This window comes from Lissotriton helveticus, chromosome 6 (assembly GCF_964261635.1).
Source record: "Lissotriton helveticus chromosome 6, aLisHel1.1, whole genome shotgun sequence".
Lineage (NCBI taxonomy): Eukaryota > Metazoa > Chordata > Amphibia > Caudata > Salamandridae > Lissotriton > Lissotriton helveticus.
In genome coordinates, this window is record NC_136067.1 from 44,960,584 (window position 1) to 44,977,965 (window position 17,382).

At 48.7% G+C, this 17,382-nt stretch overlaps 1 protein-coding gene across 7 annotated transcripts in view; it reads right to left on the minus strand.

Annotated features, from left to right (window-relative positions):
• The window catches only part of DNAH8 (dynein axonemal heavy chain 8), a 10,041,960-nt gene that overhangs the window by 890,323 nt on the left and 9,134,255 nt on the right, over positions 1-17,382 (minus strand). For all 7 annotated transcript variants that reach the window (XM_078647354.1, XM_078647353.1, XM_078647356.1 and 4 more), the window contains one exon: positions 16,709-16,861. In XM_078647354.1, the coding sequence (XP_078503480.1) occupies positions 16,709-16,861 (153 nt within the window). The remainder of the gene's footprint in view (positions 1-16,708; positions 16,862-17,382) is intronic.

The window sequence follows — 17,382 nt, forward strand, 5'->3', positions numbered from 1 at the left end:
AGAGAGGAAAATGCTGGAGAGAGATATAACGGCCAATGAGGTGTTAGAAGCATTGCAAGAGTTGGCTACTGGTAAGGCAGCGGGCCGGACAGCCTACTATTGGAGGTTTATAAATGTATCTCTAAAGGCAAAATTGTTACTCGATTTATTTAATGGAATTATGGGTACTGGGAATATACCGGTGACATGGAAGGATACAAACATAATTGTCTTCCACAAGAAAAGGAAACCTAAGGAAAACCCAGGGTCTTCTAGACCGATATCGCTTATAAACGCTGACAATAAACTTTATGCGAAGATCTTGGCGAAGCGTCTGGGGAGGGTCGTGGGGGTCTGGTCTCCCCCTGGCAGCATGGGTTTATCCCCGATCCGGGAACAAATGGTCATATAAAACGAGCGATATCTTTATTTGAGATCCATGCTGCCGGGGGGGGGGGGGTTGGAGGGGATGACCATGATCCTCCTCGACGCTGAAAAAGCCTTTGACCGCGTCAGGTGGGATTACTTGTGGGGGATACTGGTCCGTAGAGGGTTTGGTTCCAGAGTTCTAACTGCTATTAAGGCAATGTTGCTAAGCCGACGCTGTCATCGCACCCCACCTGCGGGACATCATCAACACCTCCTTCGACACCGCCACCTTCCCTGAGAGCTGGAAGCACGCCGAACTCAGCGCTCTCCTCAAGAAACCCACAGCAGACCCCACCGACCTCAAGAACTACCGTCCCATCTCGCTCCTCCCGTTCCCGGCCAAAGTCATCGAGAAGACCGTCAACAAACAGCTGGCCGCCTTCCTCGAGACGAATGGATCCCTCGACCCCTCACAGTCCGGCTTCCGAGCGAACCACAGCACCGAGACCGCCCTCATCGCCGCCACCGACGACCTTCGAACTCTGATGGACAACGGAGAAACAGCGGCCCTCATCCTCCTGGACCTCTCCGCGGCTTTCGACACTGTCTGCCACCGCACCCTAGTACAGCGCCTCAGCAACATCGGAATCCAGGAGAAGGCACTGGAATGGATCACCTCCTTCCTCGACGGAAGAACACAAAGAGTCCGCCTACCACCGTACAAGTCAGAGGCCACCAAAGTCATCTGCGGCGTCCCTCAAGGATCCTCACTGAGCCCCACCCTCTTCAACGTCTACATGAGCCCCCTCGCGGCCATCGCACGCCAACACAACCTCAACATAATCTCCTACGCCGACGACACCCAGCTGATCCTCTCCCTGACCAACGACCCCGCCACCGCCAGAGCCAACCTGCACGAAGGGATGAGAGACGTAGCCGAATGGATGACGACCAGCCGCCTGAAACTGAACTCAGACAAGACGGAGGTCCTCATCCTGGGCTCCACGCCCTCCGCCTGGGACGACTCCTGGTGGCCCCCCGCCCTGGGCACCGCGCCCAAACCGACGGACCACGCACGCAACCTGGGCTTCATCCTGGACTCCTCCCTCTCCATGACCAGACAAGTCAACGCCGTCTCCTCGTCATGCTTCAACATCCTGCGCATGCTACGTAAGATCTTCCGGTGGATCCCCACCGAGACGAGGAAGACGGTCACCCAAGCCCTCGTCACCAGCCGACTGGACTACGGCAACGCCCTCTACGCCGGAACCACGGCCAAACTCCAGAAGAGACTCCAGCGGATCCAGAACGCCTCGGCGAGACTCATCCTCGACATCCCCCGACGCAGCCACATCTCCGGACACCTGAGAGATCTGCACTGGCTCCCGGTCAACAAGAGAATCACCTTCCGTCTCCTCACCCACGCGCACAAAGCCCTACACGACCAAGGCCCGAGCTACCTCAACAACCGGATCAACTTCTACACTCCCAAGCGCCTCCTCAGATCAACCAACCACGCCCTCGCCGCCGTCCCCCGCATCCGAAGAGAGACAACAGGAGGAAGGTCCTTCTCCTACCTGGCCGCCAAGACCTGGAACTCACTTCCCACCAATCTGCGCCTGACCCAAGACCACCTCTCCTTCAGGAAGAAGCTCAAGACCTGGCTGTTCGAGCAGTAGCGGCACCCCCCCCTCCCAGCGCCTTGAGACCCTACGGGTGAGTAGTGCGCTCTACAAATGACCTGATTGATTGATTGATTGAAGGTACAGGTGATGGGAGAAAGCTCAGGCAAGTTCAATATAACAAGAGGGACACGTCTAGGATGTCCCTGTTCTCCCATCCTGTTTGCTTTGTTTATAGATCCATTAATAGGACAGATACTAGGCAATGGGGAGATTAAGCCGGTCATAATAAACAAATTTGAGACCAAGATTTTAGCTTACGCTGATGACTTGGCAGTAGTTTCCGTAGAACCTGTCTCGGCTATGCATGCATTGGTTGAAATCACCAAGGAGTTTGGCAGACATTCAGGATATCGCTTGAATGAGGGAAAAACACAGGTAATATGTACAAAAAATATAGTTAAATTGTATCAGAGATATGTGGATGCTGCAATGTATTTGGGAGTGACAATCAATGCAGCAACAGAATTAATTATAAAGGATAATTTTGTTCCGCTGTTAAAGACAATTGAACGAGACCTAAAAAGGATGGACACCCTTCATTTGTCACTCATAGGCAGGTCCAATGTCTTGAAAATGACGATGTTACTTAAAATCCTGTATCTGTTCCGTTTTATCCCCTTTTTAAGGAATAGGAGCTAAAATCAATTGAAGCTATCTTTATGAGGTTTTTATTGCAATACAGGAAGATTAGACGCTCTTTAAAATTCATGTCCCTCCCACAGGAATCAGGTGGGTTGGGTATTCCAAATGTAAGGTATTATCATTGGGCATGCCTATTGACGCAAATGGCAGTGTTATTTGATCCATCAACAAGTAAATCTTCCGCCCAAGACCGTCTATACAGTTGTCAAAATATTCCCTCTATATATGAGCTTTTAATGGGGAGGGAGGCGGTGGGTATATTGCTAAGGAAAACAGGCCGAAAGTATTTTTTAAAAAATGAGATACAAGACAGTGGACAGTGCCTGGGAGGTGTGGAAAAAATACAGAGGGTGTTATCGATTCCAAAAATTAATCTGCATACACCTCTCTGGAAGTCAGGGTTTTTTCCAAATTTAGGCAGGGATGGTGCATGGAAATACTGGGAACAGACGGGCATTCGGACAGTAGGGGATATAATGGAGGTAGACAGGTTGATGAGTTTTGAGGCGATCTAGCAGAAATATGGGATATTAAGTAGTCAAAGGTTTAAATATCTCCAGGTTACGCAAATTTTAAAATCGATCAGACCCTGTATCCCTCCCAACAGTCGTTGTAGTGCTCTGGAATATGTGTTAAAGGGGGGTGTAGGATCAAAATTATTTATAAAGCCTTAATAGCAGCGACCCGGGATGATATTGAAAAAAATGAAGCCTCCTGAGCTATAAAATTGGCTGATCCAGACGTAGATCTAGACAGAGCGCTACAATTGGATAAAGAGGTTTTACGCTCCTCTAACCTGAAAGCACAACATTTTAAAACATTATTTAATCTCTATTATACACCCTCTAAGTTATTTGACTGGGGTAAAAGAGAAGATAATAGATGCCCTAGATGTTCAAAAGACCCCGTGGATCTGCTGCATATGTTCCACCACTGTGAGAAATTAAGAATCATAAAAAGGGAGATTGAGACATTTTGGGAGGGGCTGCTAGGCTTTAAGATCTGCCTATCCCCGACCTTAATGATTCTCGGAATCGATAGCAAACTGGGTCTGAATAAAGAGACCGAAGCGCTTATCTTTATATCATCAGCAGTTTTGCGTATTTTGATCTCAGCAGCTTCGAAGGATGATACTGCCCCATCAATTCAAATGTGGGTGACTAGACTTTTGGGAATCCATAACGTTGTGTCCACACTATATGCACTCAAGGGTAGGAAAACACGGGAATTTGGGTTAAAAATATGGGCGCCTGTAAAAATCTGGCGAGATGAACGATTGTAAACATAGGCTAGTATATTTATGTATTTGTTTGTGTATAATGTATTCTAAGAATTTTAATGGAATGGAATATTATCTTCGTATATGAATGTCTATTTATTGTATTTATGATATCTCCTTTTTAAATTAACTTTACCATTTGTAATAATATATGAAATGTTCTTTTGTTCTTTTGTTCTTTTTTTTTTCTTTTTTGTACCAATAATGAATTCTCAATAAAAACAGTTTTAAAAAAAAAGAGATCTTTCTAAGCCATGGCCAGTAATTGCTCAAGATACATTTGTGACTTTGCAACAGTGACTTGCCCATTGAGAGACCTAACAAAGAGAAATGTTCTATTCCAGTGGTCTCCTTAATGTGACAAAAGTTTCAAAGGAATAAAAAATGTGTTTGACCCCAAGGTACATACTGAGATTGCAGTAGATGCAAGCCCGGTAGGGCTGGGAGCAATCCATGCTCAACTCAATGGCCATCTGAATGCCCAGAGACACATTGTGACCTTACCAGAAGAAGCACTTCTGAAACAAAACATGCCTACTCACAGCCGGAGAAGGAGAGTCCGACTAAGGAGAGTCCGACTGTACCTTCGGCCTGTAAACATTTCCATGTGTTTCTGTATCAGAAATATTTCACTATTATCACAGACCATCAGGCATTGCACACATCTTTGGAAACCCAAAAGCTAAAATGCCCCCTTGCATCAAAGGGTGGGGGTTTGCGACTGCAAGAATACAACTATGCAATTGAACACAAGCCGAGCAAAGACCAAAACCCCGCAGATTACTTTTCACGAGTACCACTACCTCGCCACAGTCCGACATCCAAAGAACTTCATTGTGAGGTCCAGCATGACAGCAGCTTTATCCATTGAACAGATCATTGCTTATACCAACGCAGATAGAAACATGCTCATCCTCAAGGACCTCATTACAATGCACTCTTAGAAAATACTCGACCCTTTCTTGACTAAGTTGAATTTCAAAAATTCATAAATTTACAAGGTGTGCTAATGGTCACTCGAGAGAATAGTCAAGTCGTACCTGAGAGCCTGGGACAGCAAGTCATTGAGCTAGAACCAAAGGATATTGTGATATTGTAGCCACCAAGCGAGCCCTAAGAGACTGACTATGGTTTCCTATTTTAGATGAGCGGGTTGAGAAAGAGCTGAAAGCGTGCCATCTTTGTAACTATTCAATCCCCAAGGTGACACGGCAATCACTAAAAATGTCTGACCTTCCTGTGCCTGGGAGAGAGTTGCAGTTGACTTCTTTGGGACTTTAAGTAAAGGACATCATCACATGGTAGTCGTTAATGAATATTCGAGTTTTTCTGTGGTGGAAGACTTATCATCAACAGCACATGACAAAGTCATCAAGCAGCTTGATGACATTTTTGCAGCATGGGGGATCCTCGATATTCTCAAATCGGACAATGATCAGCCTTTCAATAGTAACAAAATTCAGAAAGGTTCTCGTTCAACTCAATATTAAGCATCAAAAGAGTACAACTCTGTGGCCCTAAGCCAAAGGTGTTGTTGAATGATTCATGGGCATGCTCAAGAGTGTGATTCAGTGAGCCTCAAAGGAGGAAACTGATATCAACCAAGCCATGTGTCAAGCCTTTCGTGCCTATAGTCCTGCAACCTTGCTATTTGGGAGAGCCATCAGAACCAAACTACCACAAAGGGAATCAGACCAATCGATGAATGCTGATAAGGTTTGTGTCACAAACACTTCCTGAAAGTACAAGATTAAAACTTATGTTGCTCAGTGCCGACAGGCTCAGGAAACCATCTTCAATAAAGGGAACTGGGTACTGTTTAAACAGAAGCGGTAAATGGAGACTCCATTTGCTGCTGACCCTTTGAGAGTTGTGACGTGCAAAGGGCACATGGTGACAGCACAGCTTCCCAGAAAATCTATCACAAGGGACTTGACACATTTTAAACATTATTCTCAATGTTCGTCATTTTGTGAGATAACGAGCGCAGTGATCCCATATGAAATTTTAGATGAAACATCTGAGCCCATGTCATCGATGCCTGATCAAGGTGCTTCTCAATTACCTCACACCATCCCATCTGGCAGAGCAGTGCGAGCACCTGGGCGACTCATTGAGGAACTGAGATGTTTATGCTGTCTGTACTTTTTGTTTAACAAATGGAGAGATGTTATGTCTTGGATATTATATGTGTTGGACTTGGCCCTTCTGGCAGGTTCACCCCTGAACTTTTTGCCTTTTACATAATTATAGTGATTTCTGGTCTTTGCGCACTTTGACCCTGTGTCCCAGTGTAAAGTGCGTGCACTCTCTGAGTGCGTGGGTGAGATTGGCCTGCCCTCCCATAGGACTGCATGGGGGATATGTGTGTCCATGGTAGTTCCTGATGTGTGGGGAGTGCAGGGCCGAGTTTGGTATGTGCGGACTCATGTGATTAAATGCTGCGCGATGATTTGCGTGGATTTATTGTGTCCAGTGTGGAAGTGCCACTTCTAGAAGTTGGCCTGTCTGGGCAATACATGTGAATGGACTGTCTGGCTTGTGATTGGCTGGAGCTGGCTTGTGTGCCTGACTCCAGGAGTCAGGATGGGTTTGCCCTGGTGGTGAATGGAGAGATCTGCATGTTGATGTGCGGGAGGGGTGCACTTGGGACCTGAATAGGGCTGGGCCTTCCCTACACAATGCTGGCTCCCGCCCCCTGTGGTGCGACTGATGACCCTAGCCTGTCCTGTGAATGGGGAGAGGGGCTGAGCACAACAGAGTGCTCCAGAACCAGCTGCGCCTGGTTTTCCCCCACTCTGCACCCTAGAGACACAGGATTTGTGTGTATACAAAGAGGCTGTGACCTCCTTTAAAATGTTCTTGTTTCCTGACTTGAATCTACCAGGGGCGTGCTGCAGCTGGGGCCCAGAGGAAGGCTTGCCTCCCTGGGCCCTGCCCAGCCCCTGGATTGCTGGAGGACTTCTTTCTGGGTCCCCTTCTGCCTGGCCTGAGGATGGCTGGGAGACTTTCCTGGCCCTGGAAGCCTTGTCCTGGGTGCCCTGCTTGTGGCTGGGACCCTTTTCTTTCTAGGGGGTCCTTCTTTGGGGGCTTTATGGTTGCTGTGCCCCCCAGCACCTTGTGAGCGCTTTATTTTCGACTGTCCTGTTCCTGGTGCGCAGCTGCCCACCCTGCTTCTTGCTGATTTATTTGTGGGTGCCTTTGTTTATAAATAGCAGGAGCCCACCCTGCTTTATCGCCAAATTTAGAGGGAGCCTACCCCTCGTGGCGCTTTTGACCTTTTAACCAAAGCGGGTGCCCACCCCGCGTTTCACCGTCGTGGCCCGAGCCGCGTTTGAAGATTGCCACCGTGTCTGCGGCCTGCCTGGTTGTGAGCGGGGCCGCTGGACGAAAGCGGAAGTGCGGCCATATGCAGGAAAGGAAGACCCAGAGCCTTGCGGGCTCCCATTTGAGAGTCCCGGTCCTCGAGGAGAGAGGACTGGGTGAAGACGTTTGCATGGAGGTGGGGCTCCCATGGGGAGAGAGAGCCCCGCCAGTGCTGCAGCTGATGTCCCGCGGAGGGGGCGCGAGGCACATTGCCGGTGCCTGCACCCGCTGCAACTGCCAGGAGAAACCTTCCTCCATCGAGAGCTGGTAAGTTAATACGACTGGGGCGGGGGGAAAGCCACATAAGTACCAGGGCCTGCAGTGGCGGGCCGCCCCGACGGTGGCTTCTTTTTAGTGCCGCCTGGCTATTGCGAAGGGGCTGCATTGAGGGAAGGGGCCCGGTGGGGGTGTCCCCCAGGCACCAGAGTGGTGCCCTGTTTCAGAGCAGCCCCAGATGGCAGCGGGCCACTCCACCGATGTCTATCTTTTTGTCTCGAGGGCCCGTGGGGGTACTGAGGTCCCAGGGCCCATGGCCCACCCCTGAACCATGGCGCTCCGCAGATGGGGGCAATTATTCCTTGTAGGGCCAGAGTGGCCCAGGGGCAGTTCCAGGCCCCACCATTGCCCAGAGCCCGAGGGCTCCGACGATGGGCACGTGTTGTTTCAGAGTTAGAGGGCTCCCAAAATGCGCATTCTTTGCCCCAGAGCCAGGTGGCTCCAACGTTTTGGCGCAGTCTTTGCTCAGAGGGCCAGTGAGGGCCCATGTCGCAGTTTGCTTCACAGCTTCCCAGCACGTAGAGGGCAGCTGCACCGTTTAGGTTCTTTCTTCCTAGGGACATGTCTTTGGACTCAGGAGTTAGTCGCACTCCTTCGCCCCTACCTTGGCCTTCCCCAGCTGCGCAGCACTTAGTGCCAGCTGCTATGTTTAGGCCCCTTGCTATTGTTCTCAGCTGCCCAGCAAGTAGTGGGCAGCTGCCACGTTTAGGTTTTGGTGCAGTGGCGCAACCTTGACTTTCGCTGCTTAGGCAGCAGCCCTGACTCTCTGGACATAGGGCGTTTGAGCCCCCTTTTTAGATGGCCAGTTGGCCAGGGGGGATTGTTACATTTATAGGGCGCAGTCCCTAATGGGATTTATGTGCTATTATGATTTATGTGCTAATGCTTTTTGGGTGTTAGGAAATGCATTGTATATAGTATGTTTGGCGCACCCTGTTTTATACCTCTAGATATGGTTTATGCATAGGAGGTCGTTTTACCTGTTTAGGTTTATGTTAGGGAGATTATACTTCCCTGTGTGATTTAAGCCCCAAGTGTAAGGTTTACTTAGGTGGTGAGGGTCTAATGTAGTTAGACTGGTGGGATACTGTGCATGATGGATTCCATGGTACAGACTGTTGCAAGTGCAGTGATTATCCGTGTTTACTGACTGTACATTCTATGACCTATTTTTACTTGTATGTGTATGCTTTAGTTCACTTTTACCAAGTTATCTATTTTACTATTTCTTTACCAAGTGCTAAGTCTGACAGTGGCCCACGTGGCCCTGTCATGTGTAAATAATCCCTTGTGAATATTGCCCATGCCATATGGCACAATGTATATTGTGTGATTACTATCTGATGTGTTTTGAGAATACAAAGGCTATTTTTGATATAACCTTGTGTGGAGTTCCTTTTGTGGGGGGCCTGGGATGTTGTTGCTGGTGGGTGCGTGCGCAAATACTTAAATTACATTGCCTCCGGGATCAGCCTTACTGCTCGTGTCACGTTGCCAAGGGGGTGAGCAGGGGTTATCTTTGGAGTGTAACTTCCTTGCCCTAACTAGAGTGGTGGTTTCTGCCTGGCTTTGGTGCAAGCCTTAGCCAACCAGAAATCCCATTTCTAACAATATGCATCAGGACCCTCGCAGTTCTGGGGGGGGGGGGACTCCAAACAGAACTACGTAGTCTGTTGGAAGGTGTTAAGGTGTGGTTATAAATATATGCTGTAATGCTTGCAGTGTAGGATTGTATGTTGGCGATTAAAGAAGTCTCTTGCAGAGGTCTATGGGCCAGATGTAGGTAGCCAAATACCGGTCGGTAACGGCCGAATTCGGCCGTTACCGACCGGTATTTGGCTTTTGAGATGTAGGGGGCAGGAAACAGGCCATTTCGGTAATTTTACCGATTCGGTAAATATACCGGTCGGTAAATTTACCGACCGGTATTTTTATAGAATCGGTAAAATTGAGATGTAGGTGGGACTCTTCTGAGTCCCACAAGCCCTACAAATTCGGTATTTTACCATCAAATTCAATTTGATGGTAAAATACCGATTCAGGTGTGCATGCACATGTGTGCATGCACACCTGTGCCATATGACAGGCAGACCTGCCCTTAGGGCAGGTATACCTGCCACATGGCCCCCGAACCTTTTTTGGGGGTGCTAGAGGGTGTCAAAGTGACACCCCCTGCACCCTTGTCAAAATCGGTATTTACCGATTCGGTAAATACCGACCGGTAATGCCCCATTCATTCCTATGAGCTTCAAAGCCCATAGGAATGAATGGGGCATTACCGGTCGGTATTTACCGAATCGGTAAATACCGACTTTTAAAGATTCGGTAAATCCACATCTGGATTTACCTACATCTCGGTACTTCTATTTTACCGATTCATGAATACAGAATCGGTAAAATTCGGTATTTATGAGTCGGTAAAATAGAATTACCTACATCTGGCCCTATGTGTGGCATATTTCATTTGCTTGCCCTAGGCTGGGGGGTATGCTATAAAAGCCATGATTTGACTACTGCATAGCCCACCTTTATGTAATAAATAACACAACTACTATTTCTGCCCAAAAGAGAAGATTAACTTTACGTTTTATTTTGCCAGCAAGCACAATAAGATGGCATACTAACGGATCCCCCAACACTACTAAAGGTGAACACCTCTCACTTCCTGGTCTCTCTTGATCCCCACTTTCAGTGTTTCCACAGATCTGTCTCTAAGGAAATGTCTCCCAATTTGTTTTAGATAACCGCTCATATAGCTAATAATAATTACCTTCTGCGGCGACTTAAAACATACTTTCCCATCTGTCTAAAAGGCAGCATGGCTGGTGCTAAGCGTAGTGAAATAACTATAAGAGATTTCTGATAAAATATTACATATCATTGTCAAAAAATAGATCAGTACTCTTTTATTCATAAAATGATTCATAACGCCATGTACTGGTGTCTAGCACTATGTTCAGAACATGTGACTATTAATTCAAACATTCAGGGGCATATTTACAAGCCCCTATCGCCACAGGAACATCACTTTTAAATATGTTCCTGTGGTGATATTAGCTTCGCCTTATTTACAAGGCAGTGTTAAGCCAGGTAACATGGCTTATTGCTGCTTTGTATATAAGGCACCCTTTCAAGCTATACATAGGGTGAAAGGGGTGGGCAATAGGTATTGCTGTAGGCGTTCCGCTACAACTTCCATTGATTTTGACACAGCCCCTATTTACAAGGGTAAAACACACAAGATGATGGACGGAATGTTGCACAATGGCAAACATTCACCCGCAGTCACAGATCTGGGTTTAATCCATCATTATTTTGCTCACCAAGCCACCCCAGTTCAGACATGCCCTGAAAGCTGAACATTTCGTCGTGGCTGGCGATCTCAACTTTCGGTTGGATGATCCATCCGATCCGGCTGCTACCAAACTCTCTGAGGCGCTAACCCCTCTGGGACTTATCCCTTACCTTCGGGAGCCTACGCATGAGAAGGGGCACACCCTTGACCAAGTTTTCTCGTCTGTACCTCTTGAGGGTATAGAGGTTACTCCTGTCCTTTGGTCAGACCACTTCCTTGCCAAATTTGTGATCAAGGGCATAGGTAAGTCAGTGCCTACCCCGGCACATCAACAGGGTCGTGTCCATAGGGCATTCCATCAAGTAACCCCAGAGATGCTGGCGCAAGCAGCTGTGGCCTATCCCTGTCTCCTTTCAGGCGATCTAGACAGGGATTTGCAGACCATGCAGGACTGGTTTTTGGACAGGCTAAACGATCTTGCCCCGGAAGTAACATCTCGCCCGACACCGAAACGGGTCTCCGCGCCTTGGTTTACCGCTGCACTGTCGGCTACGCGGCAGCAGTGCAAGGTAGCCGAAAGAGCTTGGCGGGCACAATATGACACTGTTGCCAAGCTGACCTATAAAACGGTGGTAAAGGCTTATCACCGGGACATTCGCCTGGAAAAAAAAGCGTATCTAGCCAGGAGAATTGACGCTGCTTCCAACTCCTGCAAGGAGATATTCTCCATCGTGAGAGAATTCACCTCACCTTGGTCGAACACTTCGGACCAAAAACCATCTGGTACCTGGGCTGCGGATCTTGCTGACTTCTTTACGAGCAAAATCCAACGCATCCAGGAGTCATTCCTGGTACCAACGTCTGTGGGTCAAATTGAACGTGACATCATCACACTGCCACAGGCGGGGCCTAGGGCGACGTTGAGTGTGTTTCCTCCAATCTCTGCTCCGGACTCCCTGGCTCTAATGGGCAATTTAAAATCGGGTTCTCCCCTTGACCCATGCCCGGCTAAATTTCTAGCGAAAGTCGCGGATGTGATCAACCCGTTGGCTAATCCGCTTTTGAATCTTTCGTTGAGGCTAGGTGAGGTCCCGCAAACCTGGAAGCAGGCGATGGTGATTCCCTTGCTTAAAAAATCTGGCCTAGACCCGAAGGCCCCAGTCAATTATAGGCCCATCTCCCTGCTGCCGGCCCTCATGAAGATTCTGGAAAAGCACGTTCAAGGCGTGCTTTCCAATTTCCTTGAATCTAATGAGATCTTGCACGCCACCCAATCGGGCTTTCGTCCCCATCTTAGCACGGAGACTGCGCTCCTGGAGGTTTTGGAAACCATTAAGGGGGTTCTGGACTCTGGGGGCAAAGTCATGCTGGTGATGTTAGACCTGTCGGCGGCTTTCGACACCGTTCCCCATGATGGTCTTCTCGCAAGACTTCGCGAGATAGGCATACGGGGGACGGTGTTCGACTGGTTTTCCTCCTTTCTTGCCGACCGCCGGCAAACGATCTGGGCCCCGCCTGATTCCGCCGTGATGCCGCCTCTGGGAGTCGGGGTCCCTCAGGGCTCTATTTTGAGCCCGACCCTCTTTAACATCATTATGACCCCGTTGGCGGCACTGGTGGAGTCGCATGGTGCCCAGATCGTATCTTATGCGGATGACACCCAGCTCCTCTTCTCTTGTACGAGAGGAGGCGACTTTGATGGGGAGAGTATTCGGGATTGCCTTGGGGCTGTTTTTCATTGGTTCCATCTAAACAGCCTTAAGTGCAATTCCGACAAGTCCGAAGTACTTTTCTTTGGGTGTGACATCGAACCTGACTGGCAGACTTGGTGGCCACGGGATATGTTCCCTCCATCCTGCTCCTCTCAGGTTGCAAAGAATTTAGGGGTGAAGTTGGATAACAGGTTAACCCTGAAATCTCAGATCCTGGGGGTGTCGGGTATGTGCTTTGGCATCCTCAGGATGCTGCGGAGGTTCCTTCCTTTGTTATCCGTGGAACATAGGACGCTGACAGTTCAGGCTCTGATTGGGTCCAGGTTGGATTATTCCAACATTCTCTACCTGGGCCTTCCAGAGTACTTGCTGCAGCGCCTTCAAGTGGTGCAGAACGCCGCGGCCAGGGCAATCTTCGGCCTTAGTAGGCGCTCCAGTGCCTCGGGATTGCTGGCAACGTTACATTGGCTGCCCATCCGCAAGAGGATCGCCTTTAAGGCTCTTACCTTGGTCTATAAAGCTCTTCACAAGGGGGGAGCTAAGTACCTCCAAAAGAGACTGGTCTTCTATCATCCGACCAGGTCTCTGAGGTCAGAAGCCCTGCACCTTGCTGTTGTCCCTCGGGTAAAGAAAGCGCGCCTTGGCGGGCGCTCTTTTGGATTGCTGGCATCTCAGCTATGGAACTCCTTGCCGCTGGCCCTGCGGGGAGCCACTAGCTTGCTGGCTTTTAGGAAAGGCCTTAAAACGTGGCTTTTTACTCAGTAGCCGCTCTCTCTTGAACTCCTGGCTTACTGTTCTTTTAGTCTTTCATTTGGTGTTATGTTATTATGTTACAGCTTGTTTGCCTTTCTCCAAGAAAAGCGCCGGGACACTCTTTTTGAGTAGCCGTGCGCTATAAAAATGAATAAATAACATAACATAACATAACATATGCAAATCAGTCTTGACCCTGTGCCTCATTGGAACAGTCCAGCCCGAACTGCCAAGCCATGTCTTCCCTGGACCGGAATCAAGCATCCTAGGATGAGGCACAGGGTCAAGACTGATTTGCATATGGCCATGTCTGAACTGGGGTGGCTTGGTGAGCAAAATAACGATGGCTTAAACCCAGATCTGTGACTGGGGGTGAATGTTTGCCATTGTGCAACATTCCGTCCATCATCTTGTGTGTTTTGCTGTTCACCCTATGTGGGAAGGGTATGCCCAGACGTAAGTCCCTTGCTCACTTTGCCACTGGATTCAAGCAAGCCAGGCTGAAGACGGCTGGAATGCCAGAAACCGGTCCTAGGAAGCTTGTTTCCGGTCCAGGGAAGGCATGGCTTGGCAGTTTGGGCTGTACTGTTCCCATGAGGCAAAGGGTCAGACTGATTTGCATATGGCCATGTCTGAACTGGGGTGGCAGAGTGGGCTAAAGAACAGTGATGGATTAAACCCAGATCTGTTGACTGGGTGTGAGTGTTTGATTGGTTCCGATGCTCCGTCCATCACCACCCCCTTTTGTACCGCTTTGTCGCCATAAGTTGTCAGGGTATGCTCAGACATGAGTCCCTTGCTCACTTTGCCACTGGATTCAAGCAAGCCTGGACGAAGACAGCTGGAATGCCAGAAACCAGTCCTAGGAAGCTTGTTTCCGGTCCAGGGAAGGCATGGCTTGGCAGTTTGGGCTGTACTGTTCCCATGAGGCAAAGGGTCAGACTGATTTGCATATGGCCATGTCTGAACTGGGGTGGCAGAGTGGGCTAAAGAACAGTGATGGATTAAACCCAGATCTGTTGACTGGGTGTGAGTGTTTGATTGGTTCCGATGCTCCGTCCATCACCACCCCCTTTTGTACCGCTTTGTCGCCATAAGTTGTCAGGGTATGCTCAGACATGAGTCCCTTGCTCACTTTGCCACTGGATTCAAGCAAGCCTGGACGAAGACAGCTGGAATGCCAGAAACCAGTCCTAGGAAGCTTGTTTCCGGTCCAGGGAAGGCATGGCTTGGCAGTTCGGGCTGGACTGTTCCCATGAGGCACAGGGTCAGACTGATTTGCATATGGCCATGTCTGAACTGGGGTGGCAGAGTGGGCTAAAGAACGGTGATGGATTAAACCCAGATCTGTTGACTGGGTGTGAGTGTTTGATTGGTTCAGATGCTCTGTCCATCACCACCCCCTTTTTTACTGCTTTGTCGCCATAAGTTGGCAGGGTATGCTCAGACGTGAGTCCCTTGCTCACTTTGCCACTGGATTCAAGCAAGTCTGGCTGAAGACGGCTGAAATGCCAGAAACCGGTCCTAGGAAGCTTGTTTCTGGTCCAGGGAAAGCATGGCTTGGCAGTTCGGGCTGTACTGTTCCCATGAGGCAAAGGGTCAGACTGATTTGCATATGGCCATGTCTGAACTGGGGTGGCAGAGTGGGCTAAAGAACAGTGATGGATTAAACCCAGATCTGTTGACTGGGTGTGAGTGTTTGATTGGTTCCGATGCTCCGTCCATCACCACCCCCTTTTGTACCGCTTTGTCGCCATAAGTTGTCAGGGTATGCTCAGACGTGAGTCCCTTGCTCACTTTGCCACTGGATTCAAGCAAGCCTGGACGAAGACAGCTGGAATGCCAGAAACCAGTCCTAGGAAGCTTGTTTCCGGTCCAGGGAAGGCATGGCTTGGCAGTTCGGGCTGGACTGTTCCCATGAGGCACAGGGTCAGACTGATTTGCATATGGCCATGTCTGAACTGGGGTGGCAGAGTGGGCTAAAGAACGGTGATGGATTAAAGCCAGATCTGTTGACTGGGTGTGAGTGTTTGATTGGTTCAGATGCTCCGTCCATCACCACCCCCTTTTGTACCGCTTTGTCGCCATAAGTTGGCAGGGTATGCTCAGACGTGAGTCCCTTGCTCACTTTGCCACTGGATTCAAGCAAGTCTGGCTGAAGACGGCTGAAATGCCAGAAACCGGTCCTAGGAAGCTTGTTTCCGGTCCAGGGAAAGCATGGCTTGGCAGTTCGGGCTGGACTGTTCCCGTGAGGCACAGGGTCAGACTGATTTGCATATGGCCATGTCTGAACTGGGGTGGCAGAGTGGGCTAAAGAACGGTGATGGATTAAACCCAGATCTGTTGACTGGGTGTGAGTGTTTGATTGGTTCAGATGCTCCGTCCATCACCACCCCCTTTTGTACCGCTTTGTCGCCATAAGTTGGCAGGGTATGCTCAGATGTGAGTCCCTTGTTCACTTTGCCACTGGATTCAAGCAAGCCTGGCTGAAGACGGCTGGAATGCCAGAAACCGGTCCTAGGAAGCTTGTTTCCGGTCCAGGGAAGGCATGGCTTGGCAGTTCGGGCTGGACTGTTCCCATGAGGCACATGGTCAGACTGATTTGCATATGGCCATGTCTGAACTGGGGTGGCAGAGTGGGCTAAAGAACGGTGATGGATTAAAGCCAGATCTGTTGACTGGGTGTGAGTGTTTGATTGGTTCAGATGCTCCGTCCATCATCACCCCCTTTTGTATCCCTATTTACAAGGGTGGCATAACCAAGAGGTAGCGCCAAAATTATTAATTAAAAAAAATGGTCTGAACATGGCGAAACGATGAGAAATGCTTCTTTGCTGTTTCTATGTGTGCTGCATTGTGCAGCACACATAAAAACAGCAAAACGCTATGCATTATTGTTTATGTCAGGAAGGTGTCCCTTCCTGCAAGTAAACAATAATGTTTAAAATGATAAGCTGCAACTTCTATGTGTGCTGCACAAAGCAGCACACAGAGAAATTACAAACCGCCATTTAAAAGATTGTTTATGTCCAGGAAGGAACACATTCCTGCACATGAACAATCATTCCCACCAACGCAGGCACCCTTGCACTATAGTGCAAGGGTGCCTGAGTTGGCGCTAGGCAGGTGAAATTAGCCCCAGTGTGGGGGGAAATGCAGGGCTGCCCCATATTGTTGTAAGTACCGGGCAGCCCTGTGTTTCAGAAGTCGTGGAGCGCAGCAGTAAGCTAAGAAGGCTAACGCCACTCTCCGTCACTTCTTTGTAAATATGACCATCAGTTTCAAAACTGCCTAATTGACACAAGGAAGGATTCTAAGAATAGGAACATGTACCAAAAAGTTCTAAACAAACCTGTAATAAGGTAATTGGGAACTTGTTGTGTGCTTCAGTTGTCAACCAAACTCTGAAACTCTCATGTGGATTGTCAGCAGTAATGACAGTTTCCAGTAATTCATCCAAGAAATCTAATCCAAGATGACAATTTTGAAGCAACACCCAGCCTCCCTGAATTAGGAAAGAAATGCAGCAATAATTATTATAAACAGTGTCCACAGTGTGAAAATATTCTAATTATCCAGTATGCAAGACATTATTAATATTATCTCATTAATACAATTTCCATGCCTTATCACTGAAATCGGATACAATCAAATGTGTTTTAATCATATGTAAGCCTGGGCAGTGAACTTCGCTCTGTTTGTGGAGTTTTAGGAGTTTTTCGCACTCCGCAGAGCTCGCGGAGTTCCGAAAGACTCTACTCCGGGTAGCAGAGATTTTTTCCCACTCATCAACAGTAAGTTGGCAAGCGCGAGCGAGGAAAATCAAATGCAAGACTGCTTCCCAGCAAGATTTCTCAATTCTGGGGGGTCTCAGGTGGTCGCTAATGCTCGCGATGAGAAACCTTCCATTTGCGATGAGTTAGCTGCAACTCAAGTATAACTTCTACTCAAGTGGCAGAAAGAAGCAGCTCCATCTTTTGCTGTGCATGATGTCATTCGCGCTGATTTTACAGCATGGGACATACA